Source organism: Gymnodraco acuticeps, unplaced genomic scaffold, assembly GCF_902827175.1.
Source record: "Gymnodraco acuticeps unplaced genomic scaffold, fGymAcu1.1, whole genome shotgun sequence".
Taxonomy (NCBI): Eukaryota; Metazoa; Chordata; class Actinopteri; order Perciformes; family Bathydraconidae; genus Gymnodraco; species Gymnodraco acuticeps.
Window position 1 is genome coordinate 3,316,915 of NW_022991435.1, and position 17,768 is coordinate 3,334,682.

The 17,768-nt window shown below is 39.7% G+C and overlaps 2 protein-coding genes and 1 long non-coding RNA gene across 7 annotated transcripts in view; 2 read left to right on the plus strand and 1 right to left on the minus strand.

Annotated features, from left to right (window-relative positions):
- The window catches only part of mast3a (microtubule associated serine/threonine kinase 3a), a 32,203-nt gene extending 24,982 nt beyond the window's left edge, over window positions 1-7,221 (minus strand). For 3 of the 5 annotated variants that reach the window (XM_034196090.1, XM_034196092.1, XM_034196094.1), the window contains exon 1: window positions 2,423-3,381. In XM_034196090.1, the coding sequence (XP_034051981.1) occupies window positions 2,423-2,508 (86 nt within the window). In that variant the 5' untranslated portion in view covers window positions 2,509-3,381. Of the gene's footprint in view, window positions 1-2,422; window positions 3,382-5,560; window positions 5,593-6,964 lie in introns of those variants that run through there. The other 2 variants (XM_034196093.1, XM_034196091.1) reach the window with 1 other exon arrangement.
- On the plus strand, window positions 2,522-4,344 carry LOC117532679. The gene is made up of 2 exons (XR_004566906.1): window positions 2,522-2,975; window positions 3,272-4,344. It is a non-coding gene; the product is annotated as an uncharacterized LOC117532679 (long non-coding RNA).
- A 5,480-nt stretch (window positions 7,222-12,701) lies between the features above and the next one.
- On the plus strand, window positions 12,702-14,796 carry LOC117532680 (protein DVR-1). Its single transcript, XM_034196095.1, has 2 exons — window positions 12,702-13,199; window positions 13,705-14,796. Exons 1-2 carry the CDS (start codon window positions 12,788-12,790, stop codon window positions 14,493-14,495), a joined length of 1,203 nt encoding a protein of 400 aa, XP_034051986.1. The 5' UTR covers window positions 12,702-12,787; the 3' UTR covers window positions 14,496-14,796.
- Window positions 14,797-17,768: the final 2,972 nt, after the last annotated feature.

Here is a 17,768-nt window from a genome sequence, read left to right on the forward strand (position 1 = left end):
TCTGAAAGAGTAATGGTTGTACCAGTGGGAGCACCTGATCCGATAAATCATCCGTCTTGTACAAAAAACGTAAAGAAATAAATGGACCCGATGACTTCCATGACATAACTGTACAGGCCATACTTTCCACACCATTAAAGATTCATCGCCACGGAAGAATACAGTCTGTATCCATACGTAAACAATCTATATATAGATCAGTTTGAGTGTGTGATTAAATCAATTATCAAATTGTTTTCCATTGCACAGTCAGAGGTTGAACATTTGATGCATCTATGGATTCTAAGTTTGGTAACATGGAGAAAATCCAAAATAACTACACTGTTGACCACATACCTTTATATCGATATTGCAAAGTTATTGTAGGGTTGATTATGGTGCTTTCATTACATATTTACCCAATGAGACTTATCTAAGACAATATCGATACAACATCCATTTATTGCCACGTTTTATTATCATGCTGTTGTTGTGTTTATGGTCATTGCTTGTGTTGTTTTGATGAAAGTTGGTTGTTCTTTCTGTTTAGCTTCAACTTGAAACATGTGCTCATCTTGTTAGAAATTATTTGTTTGATTTCTGTATATTTTCTTAAAATACACAACATTGCTACTTTGCAGCTTTTCTTACAAATAAACAATAAAATGCAATATAATCAATCAATGTTTATTTATATAGCCCAATATCACAAATGTTACATTTGTCTCAGTGGACTTTACAGTTTGTACAAAATATCAGTATGACAATACGAACAAAACCATTCAAATATGTCAATCACTTCTTATAAGCTCCATCAAGGAAACATATTTTATTTCAAATGAAAATCCCGTAAAGACAAGACGGGCAGACCAGTTTAAAATCTGGCATGCTTGACAATGTGCGATGACTCAACCAGAAATATGTTGGTGACAATATGATGCAACTACTTCAATGTTTTGATTTGTCCACTTCTTGTTCCTGCTTGTGCATATATGTTTCCTGGAGGCCTCTCACCCATTGTCTGCCAGGGTCTTCATACAGAAGAGAATCCCTAATAAACTAGATATAATCCCATCATGCTCTCTGTTTCATCCCAACGATGTCAAAGCCTGAAATCTCTTTCTCTCTCGCAATGACCTAAACTAATTGAGGGTCTGAGATGATTACATGTCCTGACGTTTCTGGGTCGGTGCTGAGGCAGACTCACACGGCCCCCAACCCAAAAAACAGTTAAAGTGGCAGCTGCGGCACAGCAACAGAGGAAGGGGAGAGCCAATAAATGCTTGAGGTTGGCTTCAACAACGCACCAACCAACCAGAGGACGACACTGTGAGTGTGCACCATTTTCTTCTTATCAGAAAGTAAATAAACAGACACCTTTTTCGCACTACAGAGAGACTAGGTCAAAATAGGCATGAAAGCATCACTGTATTACCGTGAGCACGAGAGAGCTTCATCAACACTTCGCAGTGATTGGGCTACTCAAATGTAGGACTAACAATACTGGTTTGTATGGCCAATGAAGGCAGCCATGTAGCATGATGAATGTAGGCCACTGACTGAGATGCAGGCCTGTATGTTTCCCATGTCTGCTGATGGTGAAGGGGCGGCATTTATTCACAGAGCTGACTGAATGTCACGCTGTGTTTAATGGGTTACATGGCTGATGCATGTTCCCAAGCTTTATGGAGTGGATGGTTTGACACGCCACTGAGTCATTAGCATAATACATAACATATTTAAATATGAGAGGTTTCTCCCAAAACTCATTATCAATGGGGTTGCAGGGTATGGTATTGACAGCAGCTAAGACATACTGAGCTATAATTAAACAGATTTACTAGTGAAATATACTACAATGGGGGGAAATCCATCAATTATTATTTGGTCCCTAAGAATTAACTGAAAGCCCAAAACACCCTTAGGTCATTAGAGGGCATGACAGGCACATTTGACTGCTCTACTTTTTGAGGGCTGCTTACATGTATATCACAAATAAGGCACAACTACATCAATAGAGCCCCACTAACCACATCAGTGTATCGATCCGCATTTGGAATGTGTCGCTTTATGCGACAGCTGGTGGCAGACAATGCAGTCTGCCTCCATACACAACACTCTACAATGGCCACGTTTCTGTCGGAAACAAAAACTAGGGCGGATGTAGCCGACACATACAGTACCGTACTGTGGGATATCACACACACCACAGAGGTATTTCCAATGTGAGCTGCTCGCTGGTAATGTTTCCATACAGTGTGGGGGTTGCGTTTACGTGCTGTGAATCAAATAGCTCACCATAAACGTTCAACACATTGCTGTTTGCCAGAAAGAGGATGGCACCGCTCAGCAAGGAGCTAATGACAACTCAAGGCAGGGCAGACGCCTTTGCTTTGTGGCACTGTATCGATACATATTTAGAATCAACACATCATTTATTTACCTTTTTGATCTTTTCATCATGGCCCCAGTCACAAAACTAGTTTTGTAGCTCGGCAACACGGTCCAATAGTAGTTTTGGTCAGACATGGTGACAGATAAATCCAATCCAGATATGAGAATTGTCCTCTTGTTAGAGTGTGAGCATCATGCTAGAGAGTCTTATTGAGGAGTTGTTATTATAGGTGGTGGACTGGTTAGGCTAGTACGCAGTGTCCAGCGGCAGGAACTCCGGCTAGCTTCGGTACAAACTGACCCCGGACCCCGGGTGCGGCGGCTCGGTGATGAGGAGCGACTAAACCAGCCATGTCCCCTTCCCCCTGTCACCAGTTTACGGTCGGAAACAGCTTGTCTTCCGTGGGATGTGACATTATCGAGTGATGGTCAAGATGTAAAGAGTGATACAAAGTTTCCAGCAGCACCAGCAACGCCGCACCGCGCAGTCGCACCAGCTCAGCGAAGAGAGGAGGGACTAATGATGCCTTCAAGCAATGTCGGAAATCTGCTGTTAACGTCTCGAAGACATATGACCCACCCAGCGAAAAACAGAAAGAAGGGTGAGCAACTTAGTATTTCCTTTAATGTCGGCATCGAGACACCGGCTTGTATGCCATCATTTTTAATAAAGTCGAACAAATATCTAAATCTAAAACGCGCACAACCAGTTTCATCAGGGAGACGAGCAGACTTGAATGCTGCATTTTTTTTGTCGTCAGGGAATAATGAGATCCTCATAAAATGTAATGGAAGGGCTCTGCTGCATATGTTGCTAATAATACAGAAATGTTTTCTTATAATGTGAAAACCAAGCCTTTTCTTCGTGAAAAAAACTAAAATCATCTATCTTCTCAAGGCACAGTGGCAGCAAGGTGGTCCAGACAGCCCTCCCACTAGCAATGTTTTCCAGCTCCTCCTGTGGGAGCCTGAGGCGTTCCCAAGCCAGATGAGATATATAATCTCTCCAGTTTCTGTGTCTCCAACCAGTTGGATGTGCCTGGAAAACCTCCAAAGGAATGCACCAGTAAATGTACTTGTCAGATGCCCTGACCTCCTCAACTGGCTATTTGTGATGCAAGGAGGCATCAGCTCCACTCAAGGTCAGGCCACCATCATCTGCCCACCATCATCTGCAAAAAGCAAAGAACCATTTCCAAAGTCTCGAAACCGGACCCTCTCCTCCCTCTTGCTGCACCTTGAGAACCATTCAATTAAAACCGGATTGGGGACAAGCAACAACACTGAGGCCAACAAGCATTGAAGCTATTCACAGCCAACAAGCATTGAAGCTATTCACAGCCAACAAGCATTGAAGCTATTCACATCCTTCTGAGACACATCTGGTACCCTAAACTTCCGCAATACCCACCACAGAACAAACCCCAGCTACCACAATTGTCTAATTCAACCTAAGTCACCAAAACATCTGTGAGTAAACTGCCATGACCCCTTTAATAACACTGTAAGGGTTAGAGCACTGGTCTACCTTTATACAACCAAGAGAGAATACTAACAGCTCGTCCTGGATCTGAGGTTCGTGATCGGCCATAGCCTCTTTTCCACACCCTGTCCAACACTGAAGGGCACCGTTTTAAAATCAGGGCTATGCTATTTGTATACTCATTTACAGCTTCACGTCATTTGATTATTTGCATATTTGTTTGGGAATTACCATTTCCAAACAAATATGCTTGGAAATGCATATTTTGACTCAAGCGCATGTGCATTTGAGTCAAAATGCACATGCTGCATAATCATTTCTTACATTAAATTAATTCAAAGGATTGTCAAAAGGGGCCCACAGATCATTAAGCCCCCAAGCAAGTTTAATCCAGTTAAAAATACACCATTTTAGCTAATGATGAGATCAATTTCCATTTTCCACAGACACACATCGAGTCTCGGCTGAAATAAACGGTGCACCTTTATCAATAACATATAGTGTTGCCATAAAGTGAGCTGTTTTAAAATCATAGTCATACAGGGTGCAACAGAGAAATACTGTCCGACCTAAAATTCCACCTAAAAGGAAACATGAATGACAAAGGAAAAGCAGTTTGCAAGGGGCACAAACAAATACATTGATGTGATCTGCTGTATGAGTGACTCAAAGACAGGGAAACTAGCCTGAGGTAATCTCTTCTCTTAAGACCAGGGGAAGTCCCTGAACAGGTTAGAGACAGGGAAGAGATTGATGTTGATCTGACTGAGGCGCCTCCTATTTTAGCTGGAAACACAGAAGCAGGTTCCTTCATGCTGTTCATAAGTGTCCCTCCTCTGTTGACACAGCTTGATAAGAACTGTTAGTGTAAATGTCCAATTAATCCCCAAGTAAGTACCTCAGGAAAAACCTTTAGAAACAACAAACATTGATTAACATGTTAGAGCAGGCTCAGCTTGTCTGGTAGGTTCACATATTTCAATATATAATCACATAGACAGCTAATTATTGACTGCGCTGTAGCAAAATGTGAAAACTGATTCGTAATGTATATTCCAATAAGCATGACTATTTAGCAATAATATTCCAAACATACAGTAATTCTCCCACTGAGACTCTCGTGCTTCATCTCTATCTCTGCTCTCCCTCTTTAGTTTACGTCAAACCTGTCCGAGCGGTGAGACTGCTCTACCTTTCAGGCAATCCTCATTAACAGATTCAGAAGTTCTTGTCTCTCAACAGAGAGTCAAGTAGAATTAGAATAGAATTGGGGAGGGATGAAACCCTCTTTAATGGTCACACATGCAGAGCACACAGCACACACAGTGAAATGTGTTCTCTGCTTTTAACCCATCCTAGTACCAGGAGTAGTACTAGGAGCAGTGGGCAGCGCCCGGGGAGCAATGGGAGTGAGGGGGGAAGGGGGGTGTCCAGTGCCTTGCTCAAGGGCACCACGGCAGGGAACTGGGACCTCTCCAAGTAGCAGTCCACACTCCACATTTTAGGTCTGGTCGGGGACTTGAACCGGCAACCCTACAGCTCCCTGTCCAAGCCCCTACTGACTGAGCCACTGCCGGACAAGCACAAGCACAATGAAGCTGATAAATGACAGGCACCTGGCTGGGCAGGTTTGAGGAGAAAAGGGGGGTGCAAAAGAAGACAGAGACAAAGAGAGCATATAATAAGTCAGTTGGTAATACTTACACATTTCCCCTGCGAGGAAGACTCAGTTCTTTCTAGAAAAGAAGACGTTGAAATGTTGAAATGAGAACACAAAAATGCTGGAAACATTGCTTTGACATGCAGATATCAGCTATGGGGTTTTCAGTGTTTGGCAAAGGGACTTCAATATATTTTCCTCATCTAGGGATAGTGATATTTAAATAAATTCTGCTGGTATGAAAAGCTTACTCCTCATAATAAACACTGAGGAATGCATGATATTTTGACACCTTAACAGGCACAACATGCATTCATAAAATGCTTACCCTTTTCTATAAATCCCACGCATATTCCTTTAAACGCAGTAATCACATTATCTGCAGATTGCCCTAGTTTCTTGCATGACAAGTGGGTCGTCGAGTCATTTAATGACCAGGATACAAATCCTCACGAGCCCATCGCTGTTTGAGCTCAGGCAACTGCAACCCTACCCTTGCCAATCAGGATTGACAGGGAACAGTTGAACAAAAAATATTCGGAGGCTATACTGATTTCATCCTCTACATTTTTCCAAAAGATCTCAGAAGTCTCAGAAAGTGACTTGTTATTGTCTCAGTCACAATTACAAACAAGGCTGGTATTGTAACACACCAAAACATCTGGTCTGTAAACTGTACTTTGAGCTTTATCACTAATGTCCACGTTTCATTTTGTAGTTCTTTATTCTAATATTTTTGTTGTTGTGTGTATTTCACACAACATACTAATTTAGGGAACAATAACTTCCCCACATCCACCATTAGCATTATTTGTAATGGCAGGCCTGCACTTACATTTAAATTGCAGATTATTGCAAGAAAGGAAAGAAACCAATTATAATAAGTGGATGGAAACACCCAGTGTGGACCCGTGAGCCTTTCATAAAAGACCAGGGGGAAGAAAACAATGCAGCTCCCACCCCATTTATGCAGAAAATATACACATGAATGAACTATAGAGCATGAAAAAAGCATTCATTATTCTCGTTCTGTACATTTGTGAGTAATAAACCAGGCATCCAGGAGAAGATTAAAGGGATGTAGGCTACTGCCAATCATCCGGGCGGCGGGCACCCTTGGGGTTTTAAGCTCCTGTCACCAAGGCAACCAGCTACACTATAGTGCCAATGGACAGCTCCAAAATAAACACGTGTAAGACCGACAGTCATTTATGTGCAGCAATTATGTACTACAATTCACAATGGTGCCACAGGCTGTTTTAATGAATGGACACCAGATAATTGAGCTCTACAGATAATAACATGTTTAAAGCCAGAAGAAAAATTACAAAATATAGAAACGCGGTTCTTGGAGAAATCGATCCTCGCCAATGGCTCATGATCAACATTTCATAGCGTCTAGTTTGCGTGTAAACAGCCACCCGAGCTGTCATGAAGTCTCCATTTACCTGTAGACCGCGGCGTCTCAGGATATTCGGCTCATCCATCATTGAAGACAATAAAAACCCAAAGAGGATCTCCGATCAGTCAACCCATACTGCGCCCCTTCCTCTCCCCAGGACCGTGCATACAGTCCTCCTTGCTGCCGATGCTTGCTGCTTCTCCACCAACCAACCCCTCCTCCAACCCGGGGCGAGATACACGACCGGCCCCTGAAAAGGTGGCCACCTCTGGGGCTGATCACCTGATTGTGAGGGGAGGAAGGAAGAGTAGTGGCTGTTGTTGTGGTTAGTGAACCTCAACCTATTAATGAAGTGAGAAGGAGTGTTGACCCCACCCTCTTATTGATATTCTGTTATCACTTGCCATGCAAAATTGACTTACAATACAATACAGCTTTATCTGTGAAGCTCTTTAAAACATCCAGACCAAAGTGCTGTACAAAAGAGATAAAAGATAAATAAGTAAACCATAAAATAAGTGAGAATTAAAAAATAAATGTATCACCAGATACACAAGTACACAATGTTGCCACTTCCTCTTAATGTACAGTCCTTTATAACCTATAGGACTTAAAACAAGCATTTATATTCACCATGATGTTATCACATTACGCAATAACCTGGAACTGTTTACACATGAATGCCCTAAACCCTCCAGTAACATATGCAATCCACTTGTGTCCATATGTTGTGGTACATGCAGTTAATGTGCTATTCGCTCATCATGTAAACTAACCCAGTGCCTGTCGAGTGGGAAAACAGAGAGGATGCAGAACAATTGTGCCTTGAAGTCAAGATGAATAGCAGTGACTGATCTGTCACACAGTGGTACCATGATGTTTTTTTCCCCTCAAAAACTACAATGGTTGGTTTCTTGTCCTGGGACGTCACATGTCCATTTGTGTGAGCCAGAGGGATGTGAATCCCTCATTGTTCTCTGGAGCAGTTCAGTGTTGATAGTTTAAAGTGTTGGATATCCAGCCTACAGAGTGAGTGTATCTAGAAATACATTTAGATAACCTTTGTAGTGGGTGTTTAAGATTAGTGTCAAGTGATTTCCTCATATAAAATCAATTTAAATGTATTTTGTGGAGTCCAAGCAGAAAATTATGGTTTAATACTGCTTTAATAACGACAAATAATCAAGCTTTATTTCCCATTTTCCATTATTTTATCCCGTTTCATTCCTTTTGTCTGATCAGGAGTTGTGGATCACTTCGCTGTAGTATCAACAAAACTAGAAAAAGAAAAAATTGCCCCTAACAATTCAATTCTAGAAGGTTTTAAAAATGCTTAATGTGTTTTGAATAATTCAAGCTGAATAGCTAATTCATTTGGATTAGTTGTTTTGCTTGTTTAAAATGTGCGTTTGAACGATAAGTCTTATTTATAAAGAAAAGTATAATGTATTGACATTATGTGAAGCATGTGTTGGGAAACGCTATCCAAGTTTTGATATAAAAAAATACAAGTAAAAGACATGTACACAATATAGACTCCTTCATTATATCTAATGTTTCTAAATTCACAATGAATTTATTGTTGCAGATCAACATGATTATGCATAGCCTTTCATGAAGTCTCTATGTGTCTTTTTGTCATGCTCTCCATGTGATCCAGCATAGCTCATCCTCAAAAACTTCATGGTCATTAGTGAAACTATTCAAGCATCAAAGTCAGCACAACCTCTTTCACTGCCCTCTTTTTAAGGTAATTTGTGCTATTTCTGATCTGACCCTCACTTACCTGCACTGCGGGGCTGAGAGGTAGAAACAATAGCTTTTAGGCACTCAGGACATGGTTTTTTTTATCATTTAAAAATACAATATATACTTTATTAATCCCAGTGTGGGACATTTCTGAAACTATATAATATACAAATAAAGAATCAAGGTTTCTAGTGCTTATCTTAAAAGCTGTTTATGATCTATGAACGTCTGGCACGGTCGCTGTATCTTAGTTGACATTTCTACTAGACAGGCTTGAACAAGATCGGAACCTAACAACCAACAATAAGCATCAAATACACTTAGGATATGTGCAATGCCTTTTCAAATATTGGCTTATTCTCTCTCTAATCACCACTCACAAATACATTGTGGCATTACATTCCTGAAAAGAATACATTTCTACTCAGATGCAGCATTGAGACATCTTCATCTCAAATCCATATAAGATTCATATTAATGTTAGATGCTCTTTCTGACTCCAAATAAAGCTGCACTCAGCTAATTGAAGTCTGCACTGTAGCTTTAGGTGCACTAGAGGGTGCAATTGAGCTATTCGTATAATAATGTTTATTGACTTGCTCTACTTTAGCCAGTGCATGCTGGGAATAGTTCAGTCCCTTGTCACTGCGGATGCAGCATGTTTCAAGGTAAAGTGAAGAGAAACTGGCAAATATGAATAAAAGTAAATGAATTGAAGAATAAATGAAAGAATAGATGAATGAAGCGGACTTGAATGACAACCTGGCTCTCTTTCTACCATCTCCCACCACTAACACATTCATGTAGATTTGTAAAAAAAAAGGGTAAAAATGATTGTATGAGAGAGTGAACCCTTAATTATGAGTGATCCATTAATTTAGTTAATGCCTTTTTCTGCATGCAGAGTTGTATTTTTGAGATATATATGTATAAATGTAAGGGTGTGTGTGTAAACATGTAAATGTATGCCTTTATTTACATTTTTTTATTTGTATTACAAATGTGCATTTTGCTTACATTCAACTGTGAGCACAGATGAAACATATTTGTTATTTCTTATTGTTATTTGTGACCCCTTGTCAGAAATTATGTCTTTTTTTTTTTTTTACTTTGTTTATTGGGTTTTTCAACAGCATACAGTTATTCTATCAGAGCATGTATCAAAAGTAGGTAAACAAATCTTCACTTTATAGAAAAAGAGTAACAATGCAAATACTGCTTAACACCAGGGCAAACAAAATCCCACACAGACAGAAGACAAACAGACATACAAACACAGACAAATAACAAATAAATAAATAGAAAACCAGTCAGCTAAACAAAAATGTCAACAATAAATGTCAGTACGGCAGCAGCTCCCCGCGACAACCCGCCCAGTGCTGGGACCCCTCCAAAATGCAAAAGTGTAATCAGGAATAATTGGGTTAACCTCTTAACACATTTGAAAAAAGGGCCCGATATTTTCCCAAATCTATTTGAGGAGCCACTCTGAGAAAACCTAATCCTTTCCATCTTCAGGAAAAAAAGGATGTCTCTTATCCAGTGAGTATGAGATGGAGGTACAGTATCTTTCCATTTAGTCAATATCAACCTTCTAGCTAGTAGGGCTAGCTATCACGTCTCTCTTGGACGTAGGGAGAGAAGGTGAAGAGGGGGAGACCCCAAACAATGCAGTAAGAGCCTTTGGTGCCACTGGGGCCCCAATTAGCTCCGAAGTAGTTTTGAACATCTCTACCCAATACGTATGGATGGGCAAAGCCAGAAACAAATTATATGTTTTAGTTGTGGGCAGTTCAATACAAAATGTATTTTAACTTGTTTAATTTGAATCATTTTTGGATGCCCTGAAAAGTTAAATAACCTTGACCTTATATTCATCTTACAAGGGCTTGAAATGGGCCGGGTCCCCATGTTGGAAACCCCCTGCACTGAGCCTCGTGAATAGAGCAATGTGGTGTCATTGACTATATGCTTATAAAAGCCTGTATCTCTCTCTGTTACCACTGAGCATGATGAAATTCAGTCCCTATACTCCGAAACTTCTCTTTCTCATGATAACAAAACACGTGTTTTCCCCCGTCTCTATCCTCCGACGCAACAAAGAGATAAAAGGATAAAGAAAATATAAAGAAGAAAAGAGTGAGAGTCCTACACGACAGTTTCACCAATAGTGCCAGTTTGCATGAGTCACTTTACACCTTTCACACACTTTCTACTTGTGAGGTAGACACACCAGGCAAATGATTGTTTCATCACCTCAGTGACTCACTCATCAGAAATTCAAGCAGTATCTTCTTTTGTAACTTCTTCTCATGCTCAAATATTGTCCTGGCATTTAATTTAGTATTATATTATTGATGTTGAAACTGGGACAATACTTGTAGACCACCTTTTTGTCTTATGACCCTTTGTAGTCATACTTTATTAAATCCCAAAAGGGGAAAATACGTTATGTAGGCATCCATTAAACCTTTTTATCACAGGTTACATATGTCTGTAAGCTGTGAGAGGTTTCACCAGAGGGATGTTCGCCTTTCTCAGTTAGTATTATTTAATTATTAATCCTAATAAAGAGGAAGTCTCGAGCATTTCACACGTAACAAGAGAAAAGAAACTAAAGAGCAAATAACAAAATAAAAAATGAAACCCCACAACCCCTTTCTTTGTTTTTGTTAGTCGTTATGCAAACACTTCTATCTTGAAACTCTCCCTACATATTGTATTGCATGAGCTTCTAATTATAACATTTAAGTGTAAGTTTATAGATGGGTGGCAATCATTTTTATTGTTTTATATTATTATTACACATAATATAGGTTAATCTGACTTTGTATTGGTCATCTAATGACTTTACAGTTTCACTATAGTCATAACTACAAGCTCATCATTTGGCAATGGCCGTAATACACTTTTATGAACATTTCCCATCAAATCTTTATCAGTCAGTAATCGGTGCTGCGGTCGGGAATGCCCTCAGGTGGAATCAATGACACAGCTGGCCACTCCTTTATAATCAAACAGTGCACTGACACCATTTACTGATAGAAAGAAGTGAGTTTTTTAAAAAGCTGATAAGGGTTTGGCGACAGTCCACAGTGCAGATGCAGTAATAGTCTATTTTTAGCTCTAGTCTATCCCAACAATGGAATGAAGCTCTTTTTTCAAACTTGAGACAACAGTAGAGATGAGATCAGATACAGTTTCAGTCTATTTTAATCATCATGAAAAGAAAACACTTTCACAGGCCACTCTGGTTGATTATTGAAGAGCTCCTTACATCACATTATAGTTATAGTATAGACTTAGATAATTGACCTTGAGACAGTTCCTTCAACAGAGAACTTCTTTGTTTGTGTACTATTTTTTAGTTATAACCTTGAGGGATTTCCTCTGTGGCCTTGTATAAAGAGGGAGGGGTAACAAACAGACAGTAAAGTGTCCACCTTTTTCTGTCATTGTTGTCACAAAAATAATATTATAGCAAGGTTGGACTGTTTTCATAGTGACTTTCAGTTTTTAAAAGGTCTTCACAGGTTTTAGCGTCCAGTCAAAGTGATATGACTCTAGAAGCCTCTCTGGTCAGTACCTGCTCCTGACCTCTGACCATACTTGGCAGAGTTGCAGGGGAACAGAAAGAAAGAGTCTAATAGGGATCAATAAACTATCAGATTAACATTATTTACCCTGGTGCAGCTTATGTAATTGGCCATTGTCCCCCTCTTTAGAACTGTTAACTGTAAGACATATGGTCATTTATTTGCTTTAGTGACGCATTACTGGACAACGATGACGTAGCCCGCTGAGGTGCACACCGTGTTCTTGTGCTGTAACCAAACCTCATTTGGAAATCTCTTTATTTAACGTCTCGCCTATCTCTAATCTGTTTTATTTCCTAATTGATGTGTTAATAAAACTGAAAAAAAAAAGAAAAGTTAATTAACTTCACTGGTTTCTAATTTCATCGGTCACATGTTGTTAACGCAAACACAATGCTGCAAAATGTTGCAACATAATGACATACGGCCGTGGCTGAGCCCATCACATGCTCACCTGACTAACCAGGGGTGTGGCAACACAGAAGCTCTATAAATAAAAGCATGTGGGGAATTTCATTCATAACATGGACAAACCCCATCTGCTGAGCTGCACCACTTTCAAACCAGACCTACCTGGCACACTCACTATGCTCCGATCATGCACACTCCACCGACTCTTCTCCTGCACGCTGCTGCTCCTCGTCTTCCTCTCCAGCTCGGGGGAGAGCCACCCTCAAACAGCCCAGGAAGGGTCACCTGATGTGAGGAGAGTGGACAGCAAGAGGGTCCTGCTTCTGGAGGCGGTGAAGTCGGGGATCCTCTGCTCTTTGGGTATGGAGAGGGAGCCAAGACCAACTCAAAAGGCCTCGGAGGAAGAGCTGAGGAAGATGTATCAGATCTACAGGGAACAAATAAGAGAGATGAGAGGGAATTCCAGCCTGCCGATGATAGGAAACCAGCAATCCACCATGTCTACTGTGCTGTTTCCAGCTACAGGTGAGGTGTTTCTTCGACAGGGAGATATCAGGAACACACTTAGGTCTAATTTGGTAGTTGTCATGCTTAAATTACTTGTGTGAAAAGCCACATTGGAATGTTTGAGCGGGAGAAGGAATGAAGGTTGCATGAAATCTTGCAGATTGGTTTTACCTAACTTCTTTTGTCCATATAGTTCATGGTCCAAGTTATGATCTCTGACTTAGTGGAACGTAGCACAGCATGGCTTAAACATATGGTTGTAAATAGAATCAAATCATCCTTTGAACAAAGCAAACAAATTCCTTCTAGCTTTTAGAAATCATGAGCATGACAGACACACCTGGTACACATTAGAGACGAGCCAAACAAGAAGTGTGCATTGGAATTCAAAATAACACTGGATGATTTGAAAATATGTATGTCTTCTTTGGGATGATGTTTCCAAAAGGTACTTTTTAACTCATTGCAGGACTATTGAAACCTTGGTTCTAATGAAATGTTCTTTATTTTTGACTTTTTTTAGTGGAGCCAAGAAAAGGGATTCGGAGAGGAGAACACTTTAATCCACATTCAGGTCAACGCATGCAGTGGTACAGAGCCGTTTTCCACAAGAATCCCAACATCCAGACTGAAGTGACACTAGCACGGGCTGAGCTGAAGATTTCCAGGAAGATTTTAGACAAACCAACTTCAGTTCAGCCTGAGGCAAAACGAGTTATTAAAGTTAAAATCAACCGGATGCGGTCGATAAACTCTGCTGCATGGACTCACATAAACTCACCCAATGTGTCAAACACTCAAGATGTGCTGCTGGACATCAGCCCTGAGGTGGAGAGGTGGATGAGCATGGATGGTGGAGAGGCCCTGGTTGTGGATGTGGGGATAGCTGTGGCCGAACAAGATGCCCTCAAGGTAAATCCAACTATTTCCCTGGAACTAGGCCTCACACGGCCCAGGAAGACGAGGCTGCCTCGCTCCAGCAACAGGGAGGACGTCTGCGATGAACAAGGGTGGTGCTGCAGGAAGTCTGTCACCGTGTCCTTCAAAGACATCGGCTGGGCGGACTGGGTGGTGGCCCCCACTGAGTATATCATGCATTTCTGCGATGGCTCCTGCCCCCACAACTACAAGCCTGCCAGCATGCACACGCAGGTGAAGTCTCGGCTGCATCAGTTCACCAAGGGAGGGTCTCCTCTCCCCTGCTGCGTGCCGGCGGCCTACGAGCCCATGGTCCTCATGCACTATGACAGTAGGGGAAAGTTAAAGCTGACTCCTTTCAATGACCTGATTGTCACTCAATGCCACTGCGCTTAAGGAAATGTACCTTTGTTATTTTGACTTTTGGGAGAGTGTTGCCATAAAGAAATGTTACATGCTGAGATAATGAGTTATGGTTAGCTAAATTAAAATAGCTATTTTTTCATTATACTTTATTTAGAAGAAAAATGTGTTACTGCTGCAGTAGTCATAGTTTTATTTATTTTAACTTATATTTATGATCCTAAATGTATATGTGTTTTATGATTGCCTTTGTTTTTGTTACAGCGTATATTTTGTACTATTTAATTGTATTGTCACTTATCATTTGAAGTACTGTATTGTTCGATGGGGCACATGGTTGTGGATTCTTTGTTGTCTTGTGCATTTCAATAATTATATGAAGATTTTAATAAATTCTCAGATTTATTCCCACTGATGTGTTGCATTTGAATATATCAACATACATTTCATAATAAACACAGGAGCATGGTATGTTCTAATATGTGTCATTTATCCATAAGAAATACTATCAACTGCTGTAGATAAGGCAGGCCACCGTGTGCCAGAGAAATCAGTGTGTAAAGATATGGTAACTTATATACTGTGGCCTTGACCAGCCAGTCAAGATATAAAAGTAACATAATCATTACTTTCATATGAAAGGGAAAAAAGAAAAGCTGCTTGCTGTGTAAACTGCTTAGATTACATATCAATGACGATACGGTAAATGCGTTTTCAATTACAGATTACCAAAGCTTCTTGTTGGAATATTTACTTTCAAATGATGCTGGGATAAGTTATTAGAAAAGGAACAAAAAAACTTATGTGAGATAGAATACGATAAGTTTGATCGCCAAGACACAAAAAACGTTATTCACGTTTGTAAAAGACCTCATAAGCGGAAGTCAAAACTTTCTAAAATGCAGGTCTTAGTAATACAGAGCCCTATAAAGAAGTGTTATATTAAGTGAGCGAACTAAAGTGAACTGAAATCGGTAGCAAGCAATATTTACAGTTGAATGACTCAAAGTAGTGACACCACCAACCCTAATGAGTTATTAATGTTTTTATCTTTGTATGGGTAAAGGTCACTTCAATCTGAGCATGTGTTGTTTTACAATTAATAAAGTAGATGTATTAAAGAGTGCGGCGTATTAAGTGACCCTGGATGACTGAATAAATAAGCAGACGGATATATACATGATTAATCAGTCAAATGTTAACTGTAATTACACTTTTTGTATGGTAAAATTTGACCTGTGCCAACAAACCACTCACTCACTTCTTTTGTTTTTTGCCCTGCTACTCTTTGTTTCAGGGATGACATCCTCAGTTATTGCACAACTGCGGGGTGGATGTAAAGGTCTTCAATCTTAGATTCTGAAAGGTCCTGAGTTACAGTACCACCCAAAGTATACAAGTATAAAGAATTACAGACAGTATTTATCAAGGACCTTCTGTATGCAATCTAAGGTAGGCAGTGTGGACTCATTAGCCTCTACTTGGCTTTCTCCTGGTTTTAATCCTCACGTAGCCTTACCGGAAAACCACCACTGAAATGAATCACAAGATGAAAAGAAATTAAAAAATACGAAATCTAAAAAATCCGTAACTTGATGTGATCTATCTGCACAAGTCACACTTATCACATGGTACCATTTCAACAAAATGTTATATTTGTTTGTCTCTTGCCAGTAAGATATTTTTAGGAATAAGACTGAACAAATCTTGATTTCGTTTTTGAAAAGTTTTCGCATCCTCCCTATGTGTCTCTGCTGAAAACGGATGGACCACAACACATAACAAATAGTCTTAATGGTCTACTTGTTATCTTTCTGTGCAGGCATCATGTTTTGCAATTGTCCACATACTTCATACGTTTTTTGTTATGTTTTACTGTTAAGACACAGAACAGGTGGCGATTAGCTAAAGACTGTAAAAGGTAAGATAAGCTCACATAAAAAGCAATTGCAAGGATAATGAAATAATACCAAATAGACAATGAAAATAAACAATGTTTTTAGTTGAGTCAAATATTTTTAAAAATACAAAAATAATTAATGAAACGAACATTGGCCTCCTCCGAAGACTTTAAGGCTGATAAATATTCAAAATGGCAAAAGTTTGGTTACCACGAAAGCAGGTTATATTCTATAAATCACAATGAATACAATTTCATATATTTGCACATATCAATCTAGGCACATGCATACATGTGGAACATTACAATAACATTTCTCAGTTTTTAAATCTTTAAAAAATGTAATAAACAAATTATTTGTATTTGTGAACTATACAACTGATACAAAAAAGGACAGCAGAATACATGAAGTGATACAAGTGTGAAGAAAGGGCAGACACTTCTTCTCTCTAAAGGTCAAAATGGAAAGTGATTCATCTGCAATTCCGGGCCTATCGGGAGAAAGCCATAAAACTATCAAATCTTATCAGGAAATTGGGTTAACTTAAAGGTGGGGTAGGTAATTAACTTCAGAAACACTTTTTGTTATATTCCATGGAATGCTCTTAACATCCTGATAGCAGTGAATACATTAAATGCTTTGACAATAAATACATTAATAAATGTCATCTGTGGAAGCCGTGGCGCTGTAAAAAGCACGACCAATTATTATTATTATTATTACTGGATGGCCTACTTGCCTGTCAGCCTTCCATCTCGTGCACAAACGTATCTCGTGCCCTCATTGGTCATGTGCGCGTTCGTGTGTGTTGGAGGAGGGGCTCTGTAAGGAAGTCTGAAGGAAGGGGCAGATTTGTTTTGGCTGCGTAGTTTCAAATTACCCTACCTTTAAGTCAATATGTGTTCTTTCAGTACAGAGTGATCCTAAATGAACTGTGCCAAAAACAGTAGCAATCAAATGTCAGCTGTAACATAATATGTACAACAGATTTAATATAAGATTCCATTCCTTACTTTACAGTTTAGATTATAACTATAAAATGTAAAATAATGCACTGCATATCCAAAGATTACAGACACTACATTATTTGTTTTAGCTGTATCAAAAAGCAGCAGCACATTTTTGCCTTGGGATAATGTGCATTGATTACACAAGCAATGAATGGAGATGAATCCTATGAATCTGGCATAATATACACGTCTTCGTCTCGGCTGTCTGGCAGGATGGAGAGGTTACACGATGGATCATTGCTGTATATTGCATCATCTGGTGAATCACACTGCAGGTACACATCCTCTTCAGGTTCACTGGAAAACCTAGAGAGAAACAATAAAAGTGATGAGAATGTAGTTTTAATTAGAAAGCACTTTTCCATTGTGACACAAGGCAAATATTTGTGTGGATT